Source organism: Zingiber officinale, chromosome 8A, assembly GCF_018446385.1.
Source record: "Zingiber officinale cultivar Zhangliang chromosome 8A, Zo_v1.1, whole genome shotgun sequence".
NCBI lineage: Eukaryota > Viridiplantae > Streptophyta > Magnoliopsida > Zingiberales > Zingiberaceae > Zingiber > Zingiber officinale.
The window spans coordinates 40316760-40339869 of record NC_056000.1 but is presented as its reverse complement, the minus strand read 5'-3'; the positions used below and the strand labels follow the sequence as shown (position 1 = coordinate 40339869).

Genomic DNA, 23110 nt, shown 5'->3' with positions numbered 1-23110 from the left:
TTAGGAAGGTAGATAGACACTTGGGCAATAACTCTAAAGATTTTAGATACAAGCCCAAGAACAAATATGCTCATGAATCAAATGAAAAATCTAAAACTAAGGACTTAGTGATAGAAAATCAAGTCTTGAGGTCAAGACTTGATAAAATGGAAAAGACCCTAAAAAGGATGGAAAATATCCTATTAGGGCAAAATGAGCATAACCTAGGTTTAGGGGTACAAAAGCCATCCAATGGCCATAGAGGTTTGGGATACAAACCAAAGGCTAAGAAGGATGTGCCCTCTTACCATAGAGTTCCATATAGTTATGGAACAAACCCTAAGTCTAGTGGTCAAGCCAAAAATACTAGGGAAGTCATCCCTAAGAGTATTTTTGCAATAAATGTGACTAAGACTTCTAAGAAGTCTAAGAAAGTCACAAACAAGGTCACAAGGGAGGTTATCCCTAGAGTTGACCTAGAAAATGTGACCAAGGCTTCTAAGAAGCCCAACAAGGTCACTAGGAAGGTATCTAGGGAAGTTATCCCTAGTGAGTACCTAGAGCATCCAAGGAGCACCAATAGGTGTTGGGTTCCTAGGAGCATCTTCTCTACCCCATAGATGGGTTAGAGAGTGTCAACTCCGATTAGAAGGGTAGTTAACCCAACTTTGAGGAAATTGACACTCAAGGAGCATTTTCAAGGTTTTAGTTAACCTTTGAAAATGAAATGGACCTATTGATTACTCCTTGAAAGAGTAAAATGTGCCTAATGGTGGAAGAATTGATTTTAATCTTAAATGACACATATTGGGAAATTCATAAGAACTATCAAGTTGGGATTTTGGTATGTTCTTAGGCAATTTAAGGCAATCCGGGTCTTAAATTTAAAAGTGCTACTCTTGAGGAAAAATGGAATATGCCAACATTTGAGGACATGTTTATTTTCAATTGGCATACATTAAATCAAGGAAATTAGAAATGCCAAATTTAGGCTTTGGCATTCTCTTGTAGCACTTTAGGGCAATCTAGGTTTAAGTTGTAAGTTTAGCTAAGACTTTAAGGATACTTAGATAGTTAATCTAGGTATATTTTATTTATGCTAAATCTTGCCATGATTGTTTGCCCATAATATGCCATGACATCATGTCTAGTTTTGCATTCATGTTTTATTATGAAAATCCAAAAATACCATGTCATGACATTCATACATCATGTAGTAATAGGATATTTTCTTTTGAAAATTATTTTCTTTTGATGTATGCCATAACATAATCATGCATTAAGTTTAATTCCTTGTAATTAAGGATGAATGGCATTTAACGACACTTATTGACAAGTGACATCCTGGGTGGATGTCTAATATCTCTAAAATGCCTAGATAGATATGCATGATCCCTAGAATAGGGCAAAACCAAATTTTACATCTCACAAAGACCTCTAAGATGACTTGTATGTGTTTTGTCCACAATAGATACAAGTGAGATGTTAGGAAGATGAACAAAACTCAAGATGTTGATTTAGTGCATTCTTTTGAGTTTTAGGTTCATCAAAACACATAGTTATGTGTTTTCCCATCATTGGGAAAGCTAATGTACAAGTCATGTGCATTAAGCCCAAGGAATGTGATGGGATATTGGTTTTAAAAATAATTTTAAAATGTTTTTGGAAAACCTTGGTGAAGGCTATCTTTTGATAGTAATCACCATTGAATAGTTAGACACAAACTTGAAGAGAAACACTAAAATTTTTGCAAGTTTTCAAGTTTGTGTCAATCTTTGAAAATATGAAGTATTTTCATAGAAAACTATTTTTCTGTGATAGTAAACGCCCTAAATAATGTCTACACGAAATTTCATAATTTTTGGATTTTTGTAGAATTTTCTAGGGGTTTCTGAAGTTGACTGAAATGGAATTTCAGCAACTATCAGAGCTCCGATCGATCCATGGATCGATTGGAGTTTCTGAATCGATCCATGGATTGATTCAAACGGCAATTCCCGCGAGCAGAAGCTCGCTGGATCGATCAGCCGATCGATCCAGGGAGTCTGAATCGATCAGTGGATCGATTCAGCAAGGTTCAATCGATTGGAACCCAACTTCAATCGATCCAAGTTGCTGGTTTTGGCTGGGAAGGCCTGATTTCAGCATCTTTGAACCTATTTTAGTCTAGGTAACCATTCCAAACCCCTAAAATACATTTGTATCCATAAAAAGGGTGTTTTCATATGAAAACAAGGATGGGTTGGTTAAGGAAGGCTAAGTTGAAGTTTAGGTTGAGGTGTGTTTCAAATTTTGAATATTTGAACCTCAAAACTTCTAAATTTAGGTTTCCTAATGTTTTAGGGATTCCAAGTCATTGTTGGTGCAATGACAGAAGTTACCACCATGTCTTTAGGGGGAGGGACTCTTTAAAGACATGAAAATTATTTTTCATGAACCTTGGAAGGTGGTTAACCTTCTGTTGTGGACTTGCTCAAGGTTGAGCATTTAAACTTGAAATTGGGAGAAATGGGGAGTGGATATCCTCATTATTTCAAGTGGACACTCAAGTGGTTGAAAATGCTCAAGGTTGGGTATTTGTCAACATTGAGGGAGAAGTTAAGGTGATAATGACGAGTATGGGATCTCATTATCGGGTGATCACAATGAGTGAAGTTGTGATCACGATGAGCAACCCTTCAGGGGGAGAGTCTTCAACAAATGGATTTGTTGAAGTGTGCCCAGAATTGGAGCATAGGTTGATGTGTGTCCAACGATGGGTTGATGTGTGTCAATAGGGGGAGAATGTATGGTTAAGCTTAGGCCTTCATTACCTATGGGAAGGTCATAGGGGGAGAATGAAAGGACTCATGAAAGGGAGTAAGTTAGGCTTTCATTACCTAGAGGGAGTTTGCCCTCTTAGGGGGAGAATGAAGAGCTTAATTTATGCTTTCATTACCTAGTGGCATGAAGAAGGAGGCTATGGGATTAGCCTAACTTACATATGGGATTGTAAGTGTTATTGTGGTATTGTCAAACATCAAAAAGGGGGAGATTGTTGGTGCAATATCCCTCAGGTCAAGGTTGACCTGGGTAACCAAGCTGAGTCTTGGTTTGGGTTTAGATGTTTGACAATAAGATATTGATTGAAGAAGAGTCAAGTAGGTCAAGGTTGACCGGATACTTGACTGGGAAGTCCTAACTGGGATGTTAGGCAAAATGAAAGACCTAGTGAGTGAAGCTAGGCAGATGGAAATCCTGGTGAGTGAAGCCAGGTGAAAGTCCTAGTGAGTGAAGCTAGGCAGATGGAAATCCTGGTGAGTGAAGTCAGGTGAAAGTCCTAGTGAGTGAAGCTAGGCAGATGGAAAACCCTAGTGAGTGAAGCTAGGTGAAAGTCCTGGTGAGTGAAGCCAGGCAAGGGAAAATCCAGATGGATCAAGGATGATCGGACATCTGGTGCTGGGAAGTCCAAGTAGGTCAAAGGATTGACTGGATACTTGGCATGAAAGAAAAGTCCAAGTAGGTCAAAGGGATTGACCGGATACTTGGCACAGAGAAAAGTCCAAGTGGGTCAAAGGGATTGACCGGACACTTGGTAAGGGAGTTCTAGCAGGTCAAGGGAGTGACTAGATGCTAGGCATGACATACCAACAGGTCAAGGTTGACCGGATGTTGGTTTGGGAGGTTTGGGACTTGGTTTTGGACAAAAATCAAGTGCTGGATCGATCAGTGGATCGATCCAGACCTGTCCCAGCGAACAGAGAGCCTCTGGATCGATCCAGAGGTCCCAATCGATCAGTGGATCGATTGGGACGCGGCTGCTTCGCGCGATAAGCGCTGGATCGATCCGTGGATCGATCCAGGCGTTTTCCCAGAGCACAGAGGCGCTCTGGATCGATCCGTGGATCGATCCAAAGCCTCCCCGATCGATTGGGAACATTCGAATCGATCGGGATCCGACCGTTGGCGTCGATAAAGGCCGTAGGCGTTCATTTCCTTCGGTATCTCTTCTCCGATTCACTCCAGATCTTCGCCAGCTCCTCCACAGCACTCTCAAAGCTCGTGATCGCCAGTTCTTGAAGGTTCTTGGAAGCTCTCCGAGTCAAGAGGCGGATCAAAGACAAGAAGAGAAACTAGGGTTAGGGTTTTCTGCATTCATTGTAAGCTTTGCGCTTGTATTTTGTTTCCCTTTCCTTCTTCTTGTGCCGAGAGTCTTGTAGGGCTTCTCCGCCCTTGGTAGTTACCATAAAGGAGAGTTTTATTTAGTGGAGGGTGTGTGTGTTGGTGTGGATCCTTGGATTAGTCACCTCTTGTGAGGTGGATACCAAGTAAAACCAACCGTGTTAGCGTTGTGTGTTTGTTTCTGTATTTTCCGCTGCACATCTTTGAAGGAACAAGCAACGCCGAGCAACGAGCGAATGCGACGAGCTATTCCCCCCCCCCCCCCCCCCTCTAGCTACTTTTGGTCCTAACAAAGAGGCGATCTATAATAAGAAGAAGAAGCTAGGGTTAGAGTTTCCAATGTAAATCTTGTAAGATTTCAATTGTATTTGCTTCCCTTTCTTTCTTCTTGTACTGAGAGTATTGTAAGGCTTCTCCGCCTTTGGTAGTTACCTTAAAGGAGGGGTTTCATAGTGGATAGTGCTCGTGTGTGTGGATCATTAGATTAGTTACCTCTTCTTGAGGTAGATTCCAAGTAAATCCTTATGTTAGCGTTGTATTTTTGTTTCTTGTACATTCCGCTGCATATCATCATCAAGAAGCAATCTACGATGAGCGCGATGAGCTATTCACCCCCCTCTAGCTACATTTCGACCCTAACAGGCTTCATAATCATCTATAGAGAACTAAATTAGTTAACTTAACAAGTCACCACATGAGTATATTTCTCTTTGCTTGGTTGGAATTCGACTCTTATTTGATTTGATAATTCTATCATATGGTGATCAACATCCTGAGACTGAGAGATAAAGTATAAGAAAAAAAATATTGAATCAGGTAACGTCGAACTTAGGACGACCAGTCGAACCCCATAAAAAATTTTCACCAACTGTCAGGGTAAATCGGAAAATACTTACGATGAACAGTCCATAAGTTCAGTATCCCGTGATTGCATGCCCCTTAGAGAAAAAATCTCTACAAATACGTTATAGCTGAAAATTGAACCATGGATATCTAAGTGACAACTTGACGTCCTTTATATGCACTGATCCTATTTGAGACCTACGAAGATGACACAATGGGTACGGTGGATCGGTAGTTGACTAGAAGAAGACCTTTCTTTTCTCGGAGTGGCTTTTTCTTCGATCCTGCGCACAATGAGAATAGTCAACAAAACGGCAGTGCCTAGAAACCAGGGGGGTCTCTGGTGAAAGCCCTCCAATGTTCAAGTCAGTCACCATCCGAACGAATGAATGGATCAAGAATAGTGAGAACGTGTGCGCGAGAGTAGAGTTCCAAATGTCTGTGAGCGTACCTTCATCACGGAGAGAACTCCCCTTTTATATACCACCTCACATGACCTCTGCAATCATGAGTTGGCAAAATGTGTCAGAATTTGTTAAGCAGTTCACCATAATTATCCAAGAATCTTTATTTTACCCACATGTATACCCCTTTTGTTGTTTATAACTTCTGTTATTACCGAGGTTGCCAAAGGAATATGTTGTTATTATTGGTCTACTAATGGGAGACATGATGGTTCTTGAAGAAATTTTCAGAAGAATATTCTCTGACACAAAGTTGTTATTATGACAATGTTGGAGTGTATACTGAAAGCCTAAGCTTTGTAAACATTCATTATGAATAAAGAATCACATTTAGTCTAATTATCTACATTTGTTTGTAGTTGTTCATTTAATTTATATTGTAGATAACATAGTATGTGGTGTCACATACAGAAGATGATATTATCAGTACCTTATAAATTATAAACAGTAGCTCACGACCAGAATGGAAAGGAACAAACCATTAGAAGGTCGTAGTGTAATTAGGTATTAGTTTATCTTGACTATATAATTACACTAGTACACTCAGAGTGTATTAGGTAGGACCATTTGAGGTCGTTCCTTTTATACTGACTTTATAAAGGAACAAAGACCTCAGTTATTATGGAAGTGTGTGCTCTTAATCCTAATATAATAACAAGCACATATGTTTGATATTTATTTCTTTAATTTATCAATGGGTGAGATTTAGTTCGATGAATCAATAAACCCGATAAATTGGGAAATGGTATCACTCATAGTGTGTGTTGTTGATTATAGAAGGAAACTGTGTCCTAGTGATACTAAGTTGATAATGTCCTCAAGAGGAGCTCATAAAGATTGTCATGTTAAACCCTGCAGGTGGACTTAGTCCGACATGATAATAAGGTTGAGTGGTACTACTCTTGGACTTAGATATTAATTAAATGAGTTGTCGAACTCACTTAATTAGTGGACATTCGATATCTTAAACACGGAGACTAACACACTCATAATAAGAAGGAGCCCAAAAATGTAATTTGGGATTGGTGCGGTAGTTCAATGATAGTTCTCTAGTGGAATGAATTATCATTGATAAAATTAAGTTGTGTGTTCGGGGCGAACATGGGATGCTTAATTTTATCGGGAGACCAAAACCAATTCCTCCTCTCGGTCCCTATCGTAGCCTCTTATTTATAGAGTACTATACCCACATATACCCACCTTCTATACCCACCTAAAGGGGGCCGGCCAAGCTAGCTTGGGAACCAAGCTAGGGCCGGCCTAAGCATTGTGGCCGGCCCTAGCTTGAACCCAAGCTAGTAGGGCCGGCCATAATTAATTAAAAAGAAAATTTAATTTTAATTTTTATTATTATGTGGAAGATTTAATTTAAAAGACAATTAAAATTAAAATATCTCTCTTGTAAAAGATTTACAAAAGATTAAAGAAAGAGATTAGATCTCTTTCCTTATTTGTAGATTGAAGAGATGTTTTATTTTCTCTTTAAAATTATTCACATGTTAATAAAATTAAAATTATAGATATTTCCTTTTATTAACCATGAAGAGATTTTAAAGAGAAATTTTATTTTTTAAAATTTCCGGAAACAAATAAGGAAAGTTTTAATTGTTGATTGAAACTTGTCCAATTTGCTTCCTATTGATTTGGCCGGCCATCATTGTTTAATTGGGGAAATATTATTTTATTTTTCTCAATTAAATCATGTCAAGGAAATTAAGGAAAATTTATTGTAATTAAATTTCCTAATTTACCTAGGCCAAGGAATATAAAAGAAGGGGTGAGGGTGCCTTCACAAAAAACAACATCTATTATTCCTCTCCCTCTTTTGTTCCTTGGTGTGGCCGGCCATCATCTCCTTCTCTTCCTCTTGTGGTGGCCGAACCTCCCTCTCCCTTGGAGTTCTTGTGGTGGCGGATACTACTCGGAGAAGAAGAAGAAGAAGGAGAGAAAGCTAGCATCTCTTGGAGCTTGGTTAGTATTTTGGTTTTCTCCTTGGTAAAGCTTTTCTTTGTGGCCGAACCTTGCTTGGAGGAGAAGAAGGTGGTTGGTGGTTTCTCATCTTGGAAGATAGCTGCCCACACAACGTCCGAGGTTAGAAGAGGAATACGGTAGAAGATCAAGAGGTTTTTCTACAAGGTATAACTAGTCATTTCTATTTCCGCATCATGCTAGTTATTTATGGAAATAATACCAAATACAAGAGGCTTACGTTCTAGTATTTCGAATATGTTTTTCGAAGTTGTGTTCTTTGTTTCTTTCTTTTCATTGTGATTTGATTGTTCTCTTTGGTTAACCTAAAGTTATTTTAGGAAATTAAATATTAGCTTTCTATTAAAGGTTTTGTCTAGTCGGTGGTGGTTGCTCCCATATCCAAGAAGGCCATGTGCCTCGCCACGTCAGTACTGGGAACCTTTTATGGAAATTAATATTTAATGGAATTAATAACTTAAGGAGACTTGGGTCGAACGTGTTAAGTTCCGCAGGAGATCCAAGTCAAAACCTAAAAGAACAAATAGATTAAGTTTTGGATCAAACGTGTTAAGTTCCGCAGGCGATCCAAAATTTAATTTAAAAGAACACATGGTAGCTAGGAAAAGGTTCAGACCTTTGTACAAAATTTTTGTACAGTGGAACCTATAGGTTTTCCGAGTAGCAACCAACAGACAAGTTGTCGATATATTGTCTGCTGAGCATAATCTGAACAGTCCTTAAGCTTGTCGCCCTATTGAGATGATGTTGTCAACTAAATACAATCCGGCCAGTTCTTAAGTCGTCTGCCCTATTAGGACGATGTTGTTGGTTGAGCATAATTCGGTCGGTTCTTAAGTCAGCTAGCCTGTTAGGATAATACTGTTGGTTGAGCATAATTTGGTCGATCCTTAAGTCGACCGCTTTTATTGAGTAGTCAGTTACGTTCTGCATATTCCATTATTATGTATCATATTAAGCTACTCAATTACATTCTGCGCAGTATTGAGATATTCGCTTGGGGAATGGTAGAGTGCATCATACTTCTTAGAAATCCCTTTGATAATGTATGCTTTGCTGGAATTCCGTTCGGGTTGTAATATGATTATGAGTGTAGTAGGTCAGGTCGTCCCTTTACTTGACCGAGCGTATGATAAGTTATCTGGAGAAGGCCTGCTTTGTTCTACCTGCTGTCCTCCAGCGGTTGATCTGTTGTGGAGAGAACTAATCGTTCCGGCCGACTCTTAAGACCGGTCGGCCTCAATCATGGTCGCCTTAAAATTTGGCCGACCCTGAGACACCAAACTCCCTGGTTCACACGGCTTGAGACTTACTATCTCTCTTCGATTGGATTATAACCCGATCTGGTTAAATCTAAGAACCTTATCGCTGGGTAATTAATCAAAGCCAAAAAAAGGAGGAATATTACTCTCTTTCGGGTATAACTACCACATCATCTTGACTTTAATTATCCCATCACCTTGACCCTCACTACTACGTCACCTTTCGGATCCACTCATCATAATCCGTATCATGTACCATAACTCAGGGGCGAAAGATGAAGCATAAGAGATCTTTACAAGAAGCACTCTAATAAAAAAAAAATGACGTGGAACACTTTGAACACTTAAGAGAATAAGAAATTCAACTTATGCCTTTCTCCTATTTCTTTCCGGGCTACTTTGAGCACCTATTTATAAACAAATCCTCAAATCAGAAAGTCTTCCCTCATAATCAGCCTTCTCTAGTGATCAATCAACTAATCCTTGTCAATCAATCGACTATTGGCTTGATTTTGATAGCCACAATCACATCGGTCTTACTCTAAGAATACTTTTTTAGGTTACTATGTCCAATTAATTTATTTGAACCATCAATTAACTAGTCAACTATCTGACCAAGAGCCAACATTCTATCTTTGAATTAGTTAACTTAGCAATAGACCAACTCTCTAGTCAACTTAATACAAGTATTAGTCAATTAACACATTAACTCGAGCTACTTCTAAGACTGAGTTCATGACCGATTCTAATTCACTTCACTCCCCATGTTACATGCTCACACAAACTCTCCTCGTAGAGTTTTACCCTAGTGCCAAAATGTTTCTAAACCTCCAAGACTTCACCTTGCCATAAAACTCCTTGCCTCTTGAACTTCTTCGTCTTACCTACCATCTTATCTCATTGACCTATTGGAATTTCATCATACGTAACATCTAATCCTTGTTAAGTTTTTTTTTCAACCTACTTGGACTTTTTCATGTCATTTGCTGACTTAGATTTTTACGTGTCTGTCAAGTACCTACTTAGACTTCCTTCATACCAAGCACTTCCTTGAACTTCGATTATTACAAATACAACCCATGTCAAGCTTACCTGCATCTGTACATAATTGACTTGTATATGCGATCAACAATGTTGCCTAATTTAAACATTGTCTTTATAGAAGCAATCACAAGGCGATATGCTTGTAATGTTGATAGTGTTAATATCAATGATGGTTTCCTAATCATCTCATCTCCCTCTTTTTTACATAATTCATGATAGTTTCTGACTTGCCCCCAAGCTACGGTGCAGAAACAGAACACTCATGCAATTTTCTAAGCATCAGTTCAATTTCAACTATGACACTACAAGACATTCTCCTGTGGAATGACAAGCTTAAGTTGTTGGGCAATTGAACCACCTACTACAAACACTTCTGGATTTATCTGAATGGACGAAAAAACTTTCATAAAACTAAACCTATCATCCCCAGAATTAACCGATTCAAAGAAATACCTAATATTAGCTAAAAAACGATAATTTCTAACTTAAACGTTTCATTTTTCCTTCTCCCTGTGACATATATCTAAAAGGATTAATCTTAAAATGATACCTCTGATAACTCCCCAGAGTGTCCTACCCCTAGAAGAAGATTACCTGCAACTGCAACGATCTCAATTACTTGATCAAGGAACCTCAATAACACCATATAGAAAAAAAAAATTAGTTGAAAACATGATTTATTTACATTAAAAACATTAACAAATTTCCACGTAAATCTTAACCACTTGAAAAACACAAGTAAAATATAGATAAACTCCCAAATAAATCAGCCACTCCATACAACCATCGTACCTTCATCCAATAGAAATTAATACAGTTAAAGTATGACAAATGGAAAACATTAAAGCAACTACCCAACAGACTACATAATCCTATTGTAAATGTAGCATGCTAATGTCATTGCTCAATATGCTGAAAAGAGAGTAAGTAAAAAGTTAAAGATGATCAAAACCACTAGAGTTTTGTTTGCTCGGTACAAACTCCCAACAATGAATAGGAACAGGAAGAAAATTGTAATTGTACAATTTTTACTCAAAATAACAATCATGACTGAGAATAGTGAAGCAAAAAAGATTCTGCACTGCAATAAAAGTCATTGGAATAAATCAAATTCAAGAAGGGAACAACAAATAATGGAAAGAAAAAGAGGATGAAAAATTAACTTCCAAAAGGATAAATGTTTACAAAGAACCATGTGCGCATCTTTTGTCTTCTAACAGTTGCTCCTTCCAAATCATCCAACATAGCAACTGCAACCTTAATTCCAACTATTGATTAACTGCTCAATGAAGCTAACTTCTGATTGCCTTGAATTTCAAAAATTCAGTGGTCTTCATCTAACCCAAGTGATTGCTATGCAAAGATTTATCAAATATAGAGGATTACAATATCAGATAGCAAACAGTAAGTTAAATTAGACATCTTGCCATGGATGGCCTTCTCTTTTTGAACATTCAAAAACTTCCAATAAGTCATGCTATATCAGTTACAGGTTCACATTGCATTCATCCATGAACCTTTCATCATTTGTCAGAAATTTCTTCCAGTACTCTTTGTACTTTGGTATACCAAGATCAAGCCATGGTTTCATATAGCCATTGTAATGCAATGATATAGCATTATTCATAGCATCCGCATTGATGTCATAGTTGTGACCAAGCCCCGGAAATGACCACTTTTCATCAAGTGGGTATACAAGATTCTGAAACACAAGGAAGCTTATAGGAAGAACTGCAGCTCTCAAAGTTGCTTCGTTCTTTGTTTCAATCTACCATGAGGCAAAACAATCAAATAGATGTTAGTCTAATAGATGTTGGTATATGAAATAAAAAAGTAACATAGAAAACACTAAAGAACTAAGCAAAATTGTTCTTAGGAATAGCATACACATTTCATGATGTAATTCAGTGTGAAATATAGACAGAATGTTGGATTATCTATCATAAAGAACATAAATTTAAATACTGATTTGGTTAGAAAAAAAGGATGAAGAGATGAAATAAGATATCTAAGAAAAAAAAACCAAGTAGGCAGAGTTAGATCATTTCTCAGTAAGGCTAAAACGGATTGAAATGTACTTGCTGGTTGAAACTAGCATTTTGTATTTTAGAATTAGTAATTAAAGAAAGTCAGATGATGGAAGCTAATAAGTGATAAATGATTATAAGTTAGGTGCACTTATCTTATTGCTACTCCTTGCAAAAGGAAAGAACATAATTACCAACTTCGTAGAGAAAATGTATGAGTTAAGCATATTAGAAATAAAAACTAAATACAATGTAATTAAATAAACAACATGGTAGGTGGCTGGAACTTGGAGGAGCTTTTGAAGTCATGGTCATCATGTGTCCCTTAGAATAAAAAAATGAAAACTAAAATATGACTTGGCATATTTTGTGGATCAGAATATTGGACGTTCATGGGGACAAATATTCATAGAAACAGTGAGAATGATAAGATGAAAATATGGAGTAACTAAAAAAGGGCAATCAAAAGTACATCCATCTAGGAGCAATTAAATATATGAGAAATAGATCAGGATAGTAAGAACATGTTTGACAAAATAAAATTATGGTCGACCTAACTGAAAGTTATCAATATAAAAAATCTTAATATTATTAGTATAGCCTTCCAGAGAATTCATAGGTCAATATCCATGTAGCCATTCTAAGTAATTTGGACTAACACTATGGCGTTGATGATGTTCAACTATTATGAAACTTATCAGATTTCAACTGCTGATAAAAATCCATTTTTGAAAGGTATGTCACTTACACTTGTTAGGTGCTGGAAGTATGCATCTGTAACATTATGCTCCCTCCATTTCTCCAAATCAATAACATTGAGTCCTGACATCCAAATACAAGAGTTGGGATCATAGCTGTTTTTTCCCAGATGCATTTTCAGCTGACCTAGTCTCAGCCTACAGGACTCAACCGCAGCATTTACTTTTCCTTCCAAATTAAGATTCCACAATGATGATAAATCACGTTGAACAACTACATCATCATCCAAAACAATCACCTTCTTCAGATTCTTGAAAATTTCTGGAAGAAGAAAGTGAGAATGACCAAAAGTTGTAATGTATTCAGTATTCATTTCTAGTTGACTAGTTTTATACAAGGAAACACGGAATTCCTCTGAGAATGACAGCTTTGAGAGGCCACTATTATGGTCTCCAAGATTCAGTTGCTCTAGATTGATGACAATGATTTCTGCATCTCTATAAGAATTTCTTGCGAACCAAAGCTTCATTGCATAATAATTCTGTGCATCTGTGACAACATGAAAAACCATATTTTGGTTGACCTATTGCATCAAAAACAGAAACTTCATCAAATCCTATCAATAAAACATAGTGTTTGTAAATTATAGTAGTTCCTTGGTTAAAGATTGGTACCTCAGAGTTCATCACTGTTGAATTTATAGTAACTGCTGCAGCAATCATATTCTTTGAGAAAATTACATAGTGCATAACTTTGGGGACTTCAAGTTTATTAGAATGAGAATTCTTGAAACCTGTTGAAAGTTTAAAAGACTCCACTGTCAATCTCATAGACAAGCAATGAAAACTTTTTGGCATGGTTTGAACACCAAGGTGGTAGAGAAATGCACTTTGCTTCATATGAAAATTAGCTTCATCTTCAGTAAGATCAACTATTTGGCTAAGTTTTTTGTGAACATTGTTGCAGTCAACAGCACATGCTTTGACCTTTGCAATTGTCAGCTTCATCTTGTGTATATTCTTTTTCACACTGAGATCAATGAATATATATACATTAGGTTCCTCATGCAAAAAAGTAGAAAGCTACAGCCTGTAAAATATGCCTTCAGAATATCATCTACTAATGAATCACTAAGACTTTGCCTATAAGAAAACAGTGTTGCCAGATTCCAAATTTAGAACTTAACAGGGTGTTGCTTAATATATTCCTAGTATTTAATGCTTACTGATGGAATTTAGTATGCAGACATGTGGCTTAAGGCATTTTAGGTCCAATTTAATAAACCACCATTGTGTCATTCAAACAAGATATAAGAATTAATCTCAACGGCCAGCATAGACAACATATATGAGATAAATTTATAACACAAATAGTATTCAGGATACTCCATCACAAACAGCAAAGATAAAGTAAAATTATGTGAACATTGCAGATGAAACATCAAAGCCAAGGGAAGACATATTCACACCTAGCATAGCACAACAGGAGGGCATACTTTCTATAGACAAACTCTCTATTCTGAATGACAAAAAAGAATAAAATCAAGCATATGCAATGCAATTCATAAGAACCTAAAAGAATATAGCTTCTGATAAAAAGGCTGAAAGCACCACAGAAGTACAACACTTAAAAACTTACGAACGTGGAAGATCGGCATCTATAATGGTATCACTAAGCATGTGTTCATGTTCCTGTATGTTCTGCTTCAGGTCATAAGACAAGTTCTGCTGCCCATGGAGTTTTACTAGACTTGGATAGTAAGCTCTGGCAACAAAAAGCTGGTCTTTGAGTTTCCTCACCATTGAATCCTTCATTACTTTTTTATTTTCAATGGACCAAAGACAATAGCTTCCTAATTCAAGCTGGCAAAAATTTCTGACTTCCTCAACTTTTTGATCTTTGGTATTGCTTTTCTTGCCATCTGTTCCACCCAGCTGAAAGGAAATGCATGATCTCTACTTTTAACTATCCAGAGATGGATGCAAATAACACAACGACATCAACAGACCCTTAAAATTGCAACTAAATTATCCAATAGCTATAAGATTTGAATATTTGTATATCAGTGAATTATCAGAAACATTTGAATTTCATAGAAAAATCACTCATGCATATATATAAAGTTCAGACACAAATTTTGGATAATGAAAAGAAAATCATACCTCCATAATTGAGATTGGAAGTGAATCTGATGGCACAGGAAGAACTGTAGACAAGAAAAGGCACTATCAATAGCCTTTGAGAATCATACATAGAGGACCAAACAAAAGATTGGAAATCTTCTAGAATCAAGCTGGTCAAAACCAATTTTTATGGACCCTTCGATAATTATCAAAAATTATTTCCATTATAACAGGCTCAGAACTACACTTAAGCTTACAAATGAATAAGCAAAAAAGCGAGCTTACAGCAAAGTATAGTGCATTCTTAGCCCTAGAGTAATCTCCAATATTCTGTGCTACTGACACAATTGAGTGACAACACAAACTAAGTTGGTATTATTTACACCATGACTGAGAGCACTTACCCTCGAATTTAACACATAAACCTATGAAAAAGCCAAGGAGCATACACTATCTGGAAATGTTAAGTGATGAGTGTAGATTATATATATTTTTAAGCATCATTTATTATATATCTTGTTGCATTTCATGAGCGTAATTTGCATTAGCACATCCTATTTCTTTGGATTTCATTACTTTTACTCTTTTAATTCATAGAACTGCTCTTTGCTTGTATTCATTGATAGGATGTGAATTTGGAGCTAAAATGGAGCATCAAACGTGGAGCTGGAACAAAGAGGACGCTTTGGTCGTGTCCCATGACACAGGCATGCTCCTACGATCAAGAAAGATAAAGAATGGAGCGGAAAAAAGGTTCAACACGAGCTAATCATGCCTCATCATCGAGCTTCATTATCGAGCTGAATACACGAAGCGTCCCCGAAGAAAAAGGATTCAAAAGACAATCACAATGAAGTTTTAATCAAGGAACACACTCCGGCAATGTCCCATGACACGAACGTGTTCGTATGGAAGAAATCGCATGTAAAACGACACTAAACCACTATCCAACGGAGTCCACCATGGGGGGTCATGCTGGCGGGCACGACCTATATCCAAAATGGCCATCTTCTAGAGCTAAACACGGGCGCCCGTGCCAACCGGCACAGGGTTGTGTCAACCTTGGACTGCACTACACACCACTTCAAACGACCATAAGGCTCAGTTTGAGCCACAAGTCGTACCACCTATGGAAATGTAGATAATTTCAATATCTACAACTTTGATTCAAGATCCAACCCGAGAAAACTGAGTTTAAGGGTCGAGAAATCCGTTTTGATGGAGCCATGTAAATCTGCAGATCTAGACAGTTTCCCAAAAAAAGGGTCAAGCAAACCCTTGCTTAGATCATCTTGGATGGGAGGGACTCCGTCCCCCTCCTTGGGAGAGGGCTTTCCCCTCTAGGGAAAACCCTAAATCTATCATCTTCATCCATCGCAACGATCTGTCCACCTCCAGAGCAAGGAACCATTCTGAAGACATCGTGAATCTTCTCCCTAAGCATTTCTTTATCTCTATTCTCTGTATTGGACTATATGAATGCTTATCTCAGTGTCTTTGGTTTGTAATTCCCTTGCAATGTAGTAGCTCTTTTGATTCTAAGAGTAGGGATTAGCCCCTTTGATTAGTAAACACTATTTTGTTTAATTTATTGAGTTTGCATGTTATTGTTCGATGAAATGTGTGTTTATGGTCTAGGCCTACTATGTATACACGATCTCGATGCCAAAAGCACGAGATTCATATCCCACGAGGATTCAAGGATGAACCGAAAGAAGAACTCAATCCTCCGACTTGTAGAAACCCGAGACATGGAGAGTTGGCTACGAAAGTAGATCGGTATGCCACGAGGAGCGTTGTCATAGATCTTAATGGATCAATCCTAATTCGGAGTCACAAAAGTAGAAGGGTTATTTGGGGTTTGTGGGATCTAGTGACAGGAACTCCTTAGGAAAGCGATCCCTAATTTCAACCGCTTTGAAAGTAGACGACGAATTAAAATTGATACGCCGGTGTAGTTCCAAAAGTTCACATCGAATATCATAGAATAGTTTATCTACACAAATACCCATTAAGGATAGGAAATCAAATATAAATTAGGTGTTTATAATTATTTGGATGAAACGAAAGTCCTAGAATTACTTTCTCCTTCACTCACTTCCCTGACTCAGCTCTCTTCTCTGCCTCTCCCTCAATTCTCTCGTACTCAGCTCTCTCACTCTCTCTCTCTCTCAATTCTCTCAAGTTTCCTTGTGAACACAATCACCTGTGATTCTTTAGATAACCTATTTTGTCACTCCGACTAGTACTCGATTCACAGTTCTCGTGGGATCGATATCTTTCTTTTTATTATTTGACGACATTATGTGCGATTGCAGAAATATCACATCATTAAGGCAACAAATATACTTACCAATTTGTGAGGATTAAATTCCAATTTTCAATATTTAGCCTTTGGTTTATATTGAAGCTATGGACTTGTAAGAAAAAACATTTTCTAGTTTGTGAGGATCAAGTTCCAATTTTTAATATTATCCTTCTTGTTTCATATTGAAGATATGGACTTCTAAGAAAAAGAGAATAATTTTTACAATGCTTGTCTTTTTGTTGAAAGAGCACAATGGAGGAAAACAAAACCATGTAGCTAACCCCAAATAGCTAGGACAAACATGTTTTGTTGATGGTGATGACGAATACTACAATAACATTTAACAAAGAATCTATAGCTTCCAGAATGTACAGTGATTGGGCATCAATGCCTTGAGATTTAGAAACAATACCTTTCCCTACGACAGCCAGCTGCTGATTGGAATTATTGATAGGCTTATTATTGAAGATTTCACCTTGTTTGGACCTAGGATTCCCGCTAGCATTCTGAAACAGAAAAAAGAACAAAAGACTTTTATTATTAGAATCAGATGTCGAGTTTATGATAGTAACACTGTGAGAAAACCAGTGAACCTTTGATAGAGAGGATCCAAATCTTCTAACGAGTTTCTTGATCTTTGAAGTTTCGCCCTGAGACATACCACAAGAAGTTGAAAGTAAGGCCAACTGTCAAGAAACCCTAGTACCTTTAGCATCAAGAGAGAGAGTATTCTGTCAAAACAAAAACCTGCGGGAAAGTATTGAACCCATCCAGATGACCCAAGTGCCGAAAGGCGATTTCCTGCGCCATCATAACAGTCACAAGCATTACGTTTCACCAAAAGAGTAGCACGCGGACAGTATTAAAATCTCGCACAGAGAAGCTTACCGAAGGTGGGCGATCATCACTCGAGTAACCTAACAAAAAACAAGCATAAATCAAAAGACACCGTGGTAATTTAAAAAAATATATCTATATCCCGAGAACAGTAAGGGCAGAGTTTAAGGAGGGGAAGAAAACAATAACTGTGGCACAGAAACTAAAGCGGCTAACTTAATTAATTCCCCAATTTACGAACCCAACATTGTAGATCTCTCCGCACGATCTGGATGCGAAGTTCCAAACTCTCCGGACCGATTGGGTCAGCAAGTACAGAAGACCAGAGTGTACGATCGGAAAGCAGATCCAAGGAGACTAGGAAAGGAACAGAGGCAGAGCGAAAGGCAGACTCACCGGCGGGGAAGCGTCGGTGGAGGCCGAAGAGGAAGTCGAGGGGAACGAGGAGAGAGAAGAAGACGAGGACGAGCACCACGGCGGCGGGCGGGCGCCACCTCCGCTTGGCCGGCGATGAGGTGGAGATGGTGACGAAGCCCTTCATCGGTCGTGTCCTTTCCAAGCACCCCTCGAAATGCGGTTTAGTCGCTCGGCTGCTAGTGCCTAGTGGTGTAGTACTGTAGCGTGTCGTAAGAAAAGGAAAGGGGGAAAGCAGAGAAGAAGAGAGGGAGCGAGCAGCGTGACAGCGTATGAGTGAGCGTCGGTGGGTCGTTTTGGGCGTGGCCTAAATAACAGAATTCCAAATATGACAAACGCCTGCCCGCCTGCGTTTTACTTTTACGAATTACGGCTCCCGCTACTATAACGATCGAATAGATACTACAACAAAGATATAAATAAACCGAATTGAATTGAATAGGTATAAAAAATATAAGATTCGAATTCGGTTAGTCTATTCGAGTTTGAGTTCTATTTGAAGCTCAACAAATTTAAAATTTTTTATTTGAGTTTGATTTGAATTAGGACTTAGGTTCGAGTTTGATTTGAAAGATTTGAATATATTCAAGAATTATTTGAATTATTATTCGAAAATAAGTACTTGAAAGGTTCATTTATTTATTTAATATATATTTAATTTATATTAATAAAATATTAAAGTTCGCAAGCCATTTATGAACTATCAAACAATATAATTTGGACTCGAATTCAACTCAAAAAAAAATTCAAGCATGTTCGAGTTCAGCTCGAATTCAATAAATTTGAATACGAATCAAATATTTTTCGAGCCGGCTCGAAAAGCTCGTTAGTCGGTTAGATTCGTTTATACCCCTATACTACGACGATACAATAGCTACTACAATATATAGATATTGTGTAATAGTTACTACAACGGTGCAGTAGCTGCTACACATTATAACAACTACACATGTTGTAGCAGCTATACCACTTTTAAAAATCAGCATCCCAATAATTATTGCATGCAATCATGAGATAAAATAATTTTATTTTAATGTAAGAGGAAAGAGAGAAAATAATTTTATTTTAATGTAATAGGAAAGAGAGAAAAATTGTTATATGCAGGTAAAAAAAAACTAAAAAAAAAATTGAGTTTTGGCCACGTGAGATCGCTCATGTGGGATGTCGCTCATGTTATTATTTCTCTCTCTCTCTCTCTCTTTATATATATATATATATATATATACTCTGAGCGGTGATGGACGACATTCAACGTGGATGATCTAATGCGATACTGATTTGTACAAACTAGCACTACATTGGTGTTGATTTGTACAAACCAGCACCATGCTGGTGCTGATGTGTACAAACCAACACCACTGTTGGTTTGTACAAATTAGTACAATGTTGGTGTTGTACAAATTAACACCACGCTAGTGTTGGTTTGTACAAATCGGCAATAGTGCTAGTGTTGATTTGTACAAACCTGCTCCAACATGCTAGTACTAGTCTTTAAAGACCAACATCAACGTATTGGTGTTAGTTTTTAAATACCAACACGTTGGAGCTGGTCTTTAAAGACCAGCTCCACCTTGGTGTTACTTTGTAAAAGTCAATAGTACATTACATATAGGAGAGAATATGGTGACATCATGTATATAGGAGAAAAGCTCCACCTTGGTATTATGTAGAAAATATTCTTATAGCAAGACAATTCAGTACATATTCTTTAATATATATCCATGTGTCAACTTGATATCTTGTATCTATGACTTATGAAATTAGGTCATCAGTTGACCTACATACTAGTCTCAACTCATTAATATCGTCCTTGTATATTAATGTTTGATTAGGAATAATTAAGAGTAGTGTTCTATATATATCTACAGTTTCCCACTATTAATATAACAAATTGACATGATATAGACTAGAACCTACTATCCTAGGACATTATTATACTTATTCAACTGACACAGATTTAAAGTAAATATAATAACTATAAACATTATATTTTACTAATAAAATATGATACAATATGTCCCTTATCAATCATCTCATAATTAGCTCTTAGGACTGATACTAACACATAACTGGTACATAAACTTTTCTCATGATTAATCAAACTATGATTCCTATAAATTAATGATACATAGCTCATCCAGATGCATCCCATCAAACATTTTAAACTTAGATCATCATTGTAAAATCTACTTGTTTTATATATGCAAACTAGTAAACCTTAGGTTGTGTTGGTAAAATTAAGCCCAATTTAGTCTCGAAAGACCAAACTTTGTATTTTAAATTTAAAAAATATGTTTATTTTTTAGATATATCATCAAGTAGGTTAATATTAACCAGATAATTAATAGTAGATGAAGTCCAAATAGATTGAGATTGACTAGATATTTGAAAATATTGAAATTTAATAAGTGTTGGCAATAGAGAAGTCCAACAGGGAGTTGGCAGATGGAAAGTTTAATAGGTGTCTACATTGGAAATGTCCAACGAGAAATTGATATTAGAGAAGTCCAACATGATATTGGAAAATGATGAAGTCTAAATAGATCAAAGAGAATTGAATATTTATTAATGATAGAAGTCCTAATTTGTAAAATACAGAAACAAAAATAAATATGTTAGAGTGTATACTAAAATCCTAGCTTTTGTAAATAATTATTTTTGAAATAAAAGAATCACATTGGTCAAATGTCTACATTTATTTGTTAAGTGTAGTTGTTCAATTAATTTATATTGTAGATAACATGGTGTGTGATGTCACACACAGAAGATCATGTTATCAGTTATTTATAAATTATAAACAGTTGCTCACGACTAAGATGGAAAGGAACAAACCATTGGAATAGTCGTAGTGTAATTAGGTGTTAGTTTATCTTGACTAATAAATTACATTAGTACACTATAAGTGTATTGAGTATGACCATTTTATGTAAGTTCTTTTTATACTGACTTAATAAAAGAACTAGACCTTAGTTATTATGGAAGTGTGCGCTCTTAATCCTAATATAATAACAAGCATATATATTTAGTATTTATTTCTTTAACTTATCAAAGGGTGAGATTTAGCTTGATAAATCAATAGGTCTGATAAGTTGAGAAATGATATTACTTATAGTGTGTGTTGTTGATTATAGAAGGAAACTGTGTCCTAGTAATCTAGGTTGAGAATGTCCCCAAGAGGAGCTCATAAGGATTGTCATGTTAAACCCTGCAGGTGGACTTAGTCCGACATGACAATGAAGTTGAGTGGTACTACTCTTGGAGCTAGATATTAATTAAGTGAGTTGTCAGTAACTTACTTAATTAGTAGACATTCGTTATCTTAAACACAGGGAGACTAACACACTCATGGTAAGAAGGAGCCCATAATGTAATTTGAAATTGGTGCGGTAGTGCAATAATAACTCTCTAGTGGAATGAGCTATTATTGATGAACTTGAGTTGTGTGTTCGGGGCGAACACGGGATACTCAAGCTCATCGGAAGGCCAAAACTAATTTCTCCTCTAGGTCCCTGTCATAGCCTCATTAAAGCCTCAAGTCCATCCAAATAAAAGCCCTTCTTGGTGTCCAAGAGAGGGCCGAGCCAAGGCTTGGTGACCAAGCCAAGGGCCGGCCACCATCTTCTCTTAAGGGGCCGACCCCTTGCTTGGTGTCCAAGCAAGAAGGGCTCGGCCATATTAATTCAAAAGTGAAGGGGTGTTTTGAATTTTTAAAATCTTCTCTTTGTAGAAAACTATAAGTTTTAAAAAAGAAATTTTAAAATGAAAAACTTTCCTTATTTGAATTAGGTCACATGGTTTAATAGAGAGTTTTAAAATTTTTAAAACTTTCCTTTTTTAACCATCCTCATGGTTTTAGAAAAAAGGAAGAAAAGTTTTAAAATTAAAATTAAAATTTTTGTAAACATGTTAAAAAAGGAAATTTTTAGAAGAGAAGTTTTAAATTTTAAAACATGGTTTTAATTTTTAAAACTTTCCCTTTTTTTAACATTCACTTTAGGAAATTAAAAGAGAGCTTGTAAAATTTTATAAGAGTTTTTTTTCCTTTGCTTATAAAATTTTTACAAGGATTATTTCTTTCCTTTTAATTGTGGTCGGCCACCCTTGCTTGGTGCCCAAGCAAGGGGCCGACCAATCATCCTTTAAAAGATTCAATCAATTAAACCAATCAATGATTGGTGATTGAATCAATTAAGAGGAAAGAAAAGGAAAAATAAAAGGGGAAAAGGAAAAACAAGAGGAAGATTTTAATTTTTGTAAAAAGTCTTTCCTTATTTGCCTTGGGCAAGTAATATAAAAGAAGGGGAGAGGAGGCCTCATGAGATAACAATTCTTATTCTCTATTCTCTTATTGGTGATCCTCTAGTGGCCGGCCCTCTCTCCCTCTCTTTTCCCTTTGCTTTCTTTTGCTCTTTGGTGGTGAAGGTGGCCGAAACATAGAGAAGAAGGAGAAGCTTTTTGGGTGGTGTTCATCTTGGAGGTTCGTCGCCCACACGACGTCCAAGATGAGGCGAGAAATACGACAGAAGATCTTGAGGTCATTAGCATACAAAGAGAATGTATAACTAGTATATTTTCTTCCGTATCATGCTAGTTATTTTTCTTTGTATGAATTCCAAATACAAGAGACATTAGATTCTAGTTTTTCGAATTTGTTATTCGAGTTTATGTTTTTTTTTATTTTTTTAATTTGTGATTCGATTGTTCCTTTTGGTTAAACCTAGAGTTATATAATGAAATTAAATATTAGCTTTCCTTAAAAGGCTTTGTCTAGGAAGTGGTGGTTGCTCCCATATCCAAGAAGACCTAGTGCCTCGCTATGTTTAACCTGGAAGCCAATTTTGGAAATTAATATTTAATTGAATTTATAACATAGGTGGATTTGGATCAATAGTGTTAAGTTCCGCTTGCGATCCAAGTCTAAACCATTAAGAACAGATAAGTTAAATTTAGAATCAATAAT

At 36.8% G+C, this 23110-nt stretch overlaps 1 protein-coding gene across 2 annotated transcripts; it reads right to left on the bottom strand.

The window, feature by feature from the left end:
• Positions 1-10824: 10824 nt before the first annotated feature.
• LOC122008589 (probable galacturonosyltransferase 7) lies at positions 10825-18328 on the bottom strand. Of its 2 annotated transcripts, none has more exons than XM_042564361.1 (10): positions 18133-18328; positions 17788-17816; positions 17647-17700; positions 17493-17549; positions 17312-17405; positions 14631-14674; positions 14107-14402; positions 13143-13497; positions 12518-13051; positions 10825-11510 (listed from the first exon to the last, which is right to left on the bottom strand). In XM_042564361.1, the coding sequence occupies exons 1-10, from the start codon at positions 18275-18277 to the stop codon at positions 11229-11231; spliced, it is 1890 nt and encodes a 629-aa protein (XP_042420295.1). In that variant the 5' UTR covers positions 18278-18328; the 3' UTR covers positions 10825-11228. The 2 variants fall into 2 exon arrangements, with proteins under 2 accessions (XP_042420295.1, XP_042420296.1); XM_042564362.1 differs by having other exon boundaries at positions 13143-13261; positions 14111-14402.
• Between the last annotated feature and the right edge of the window lie 4782 nt (positions 18329-23110).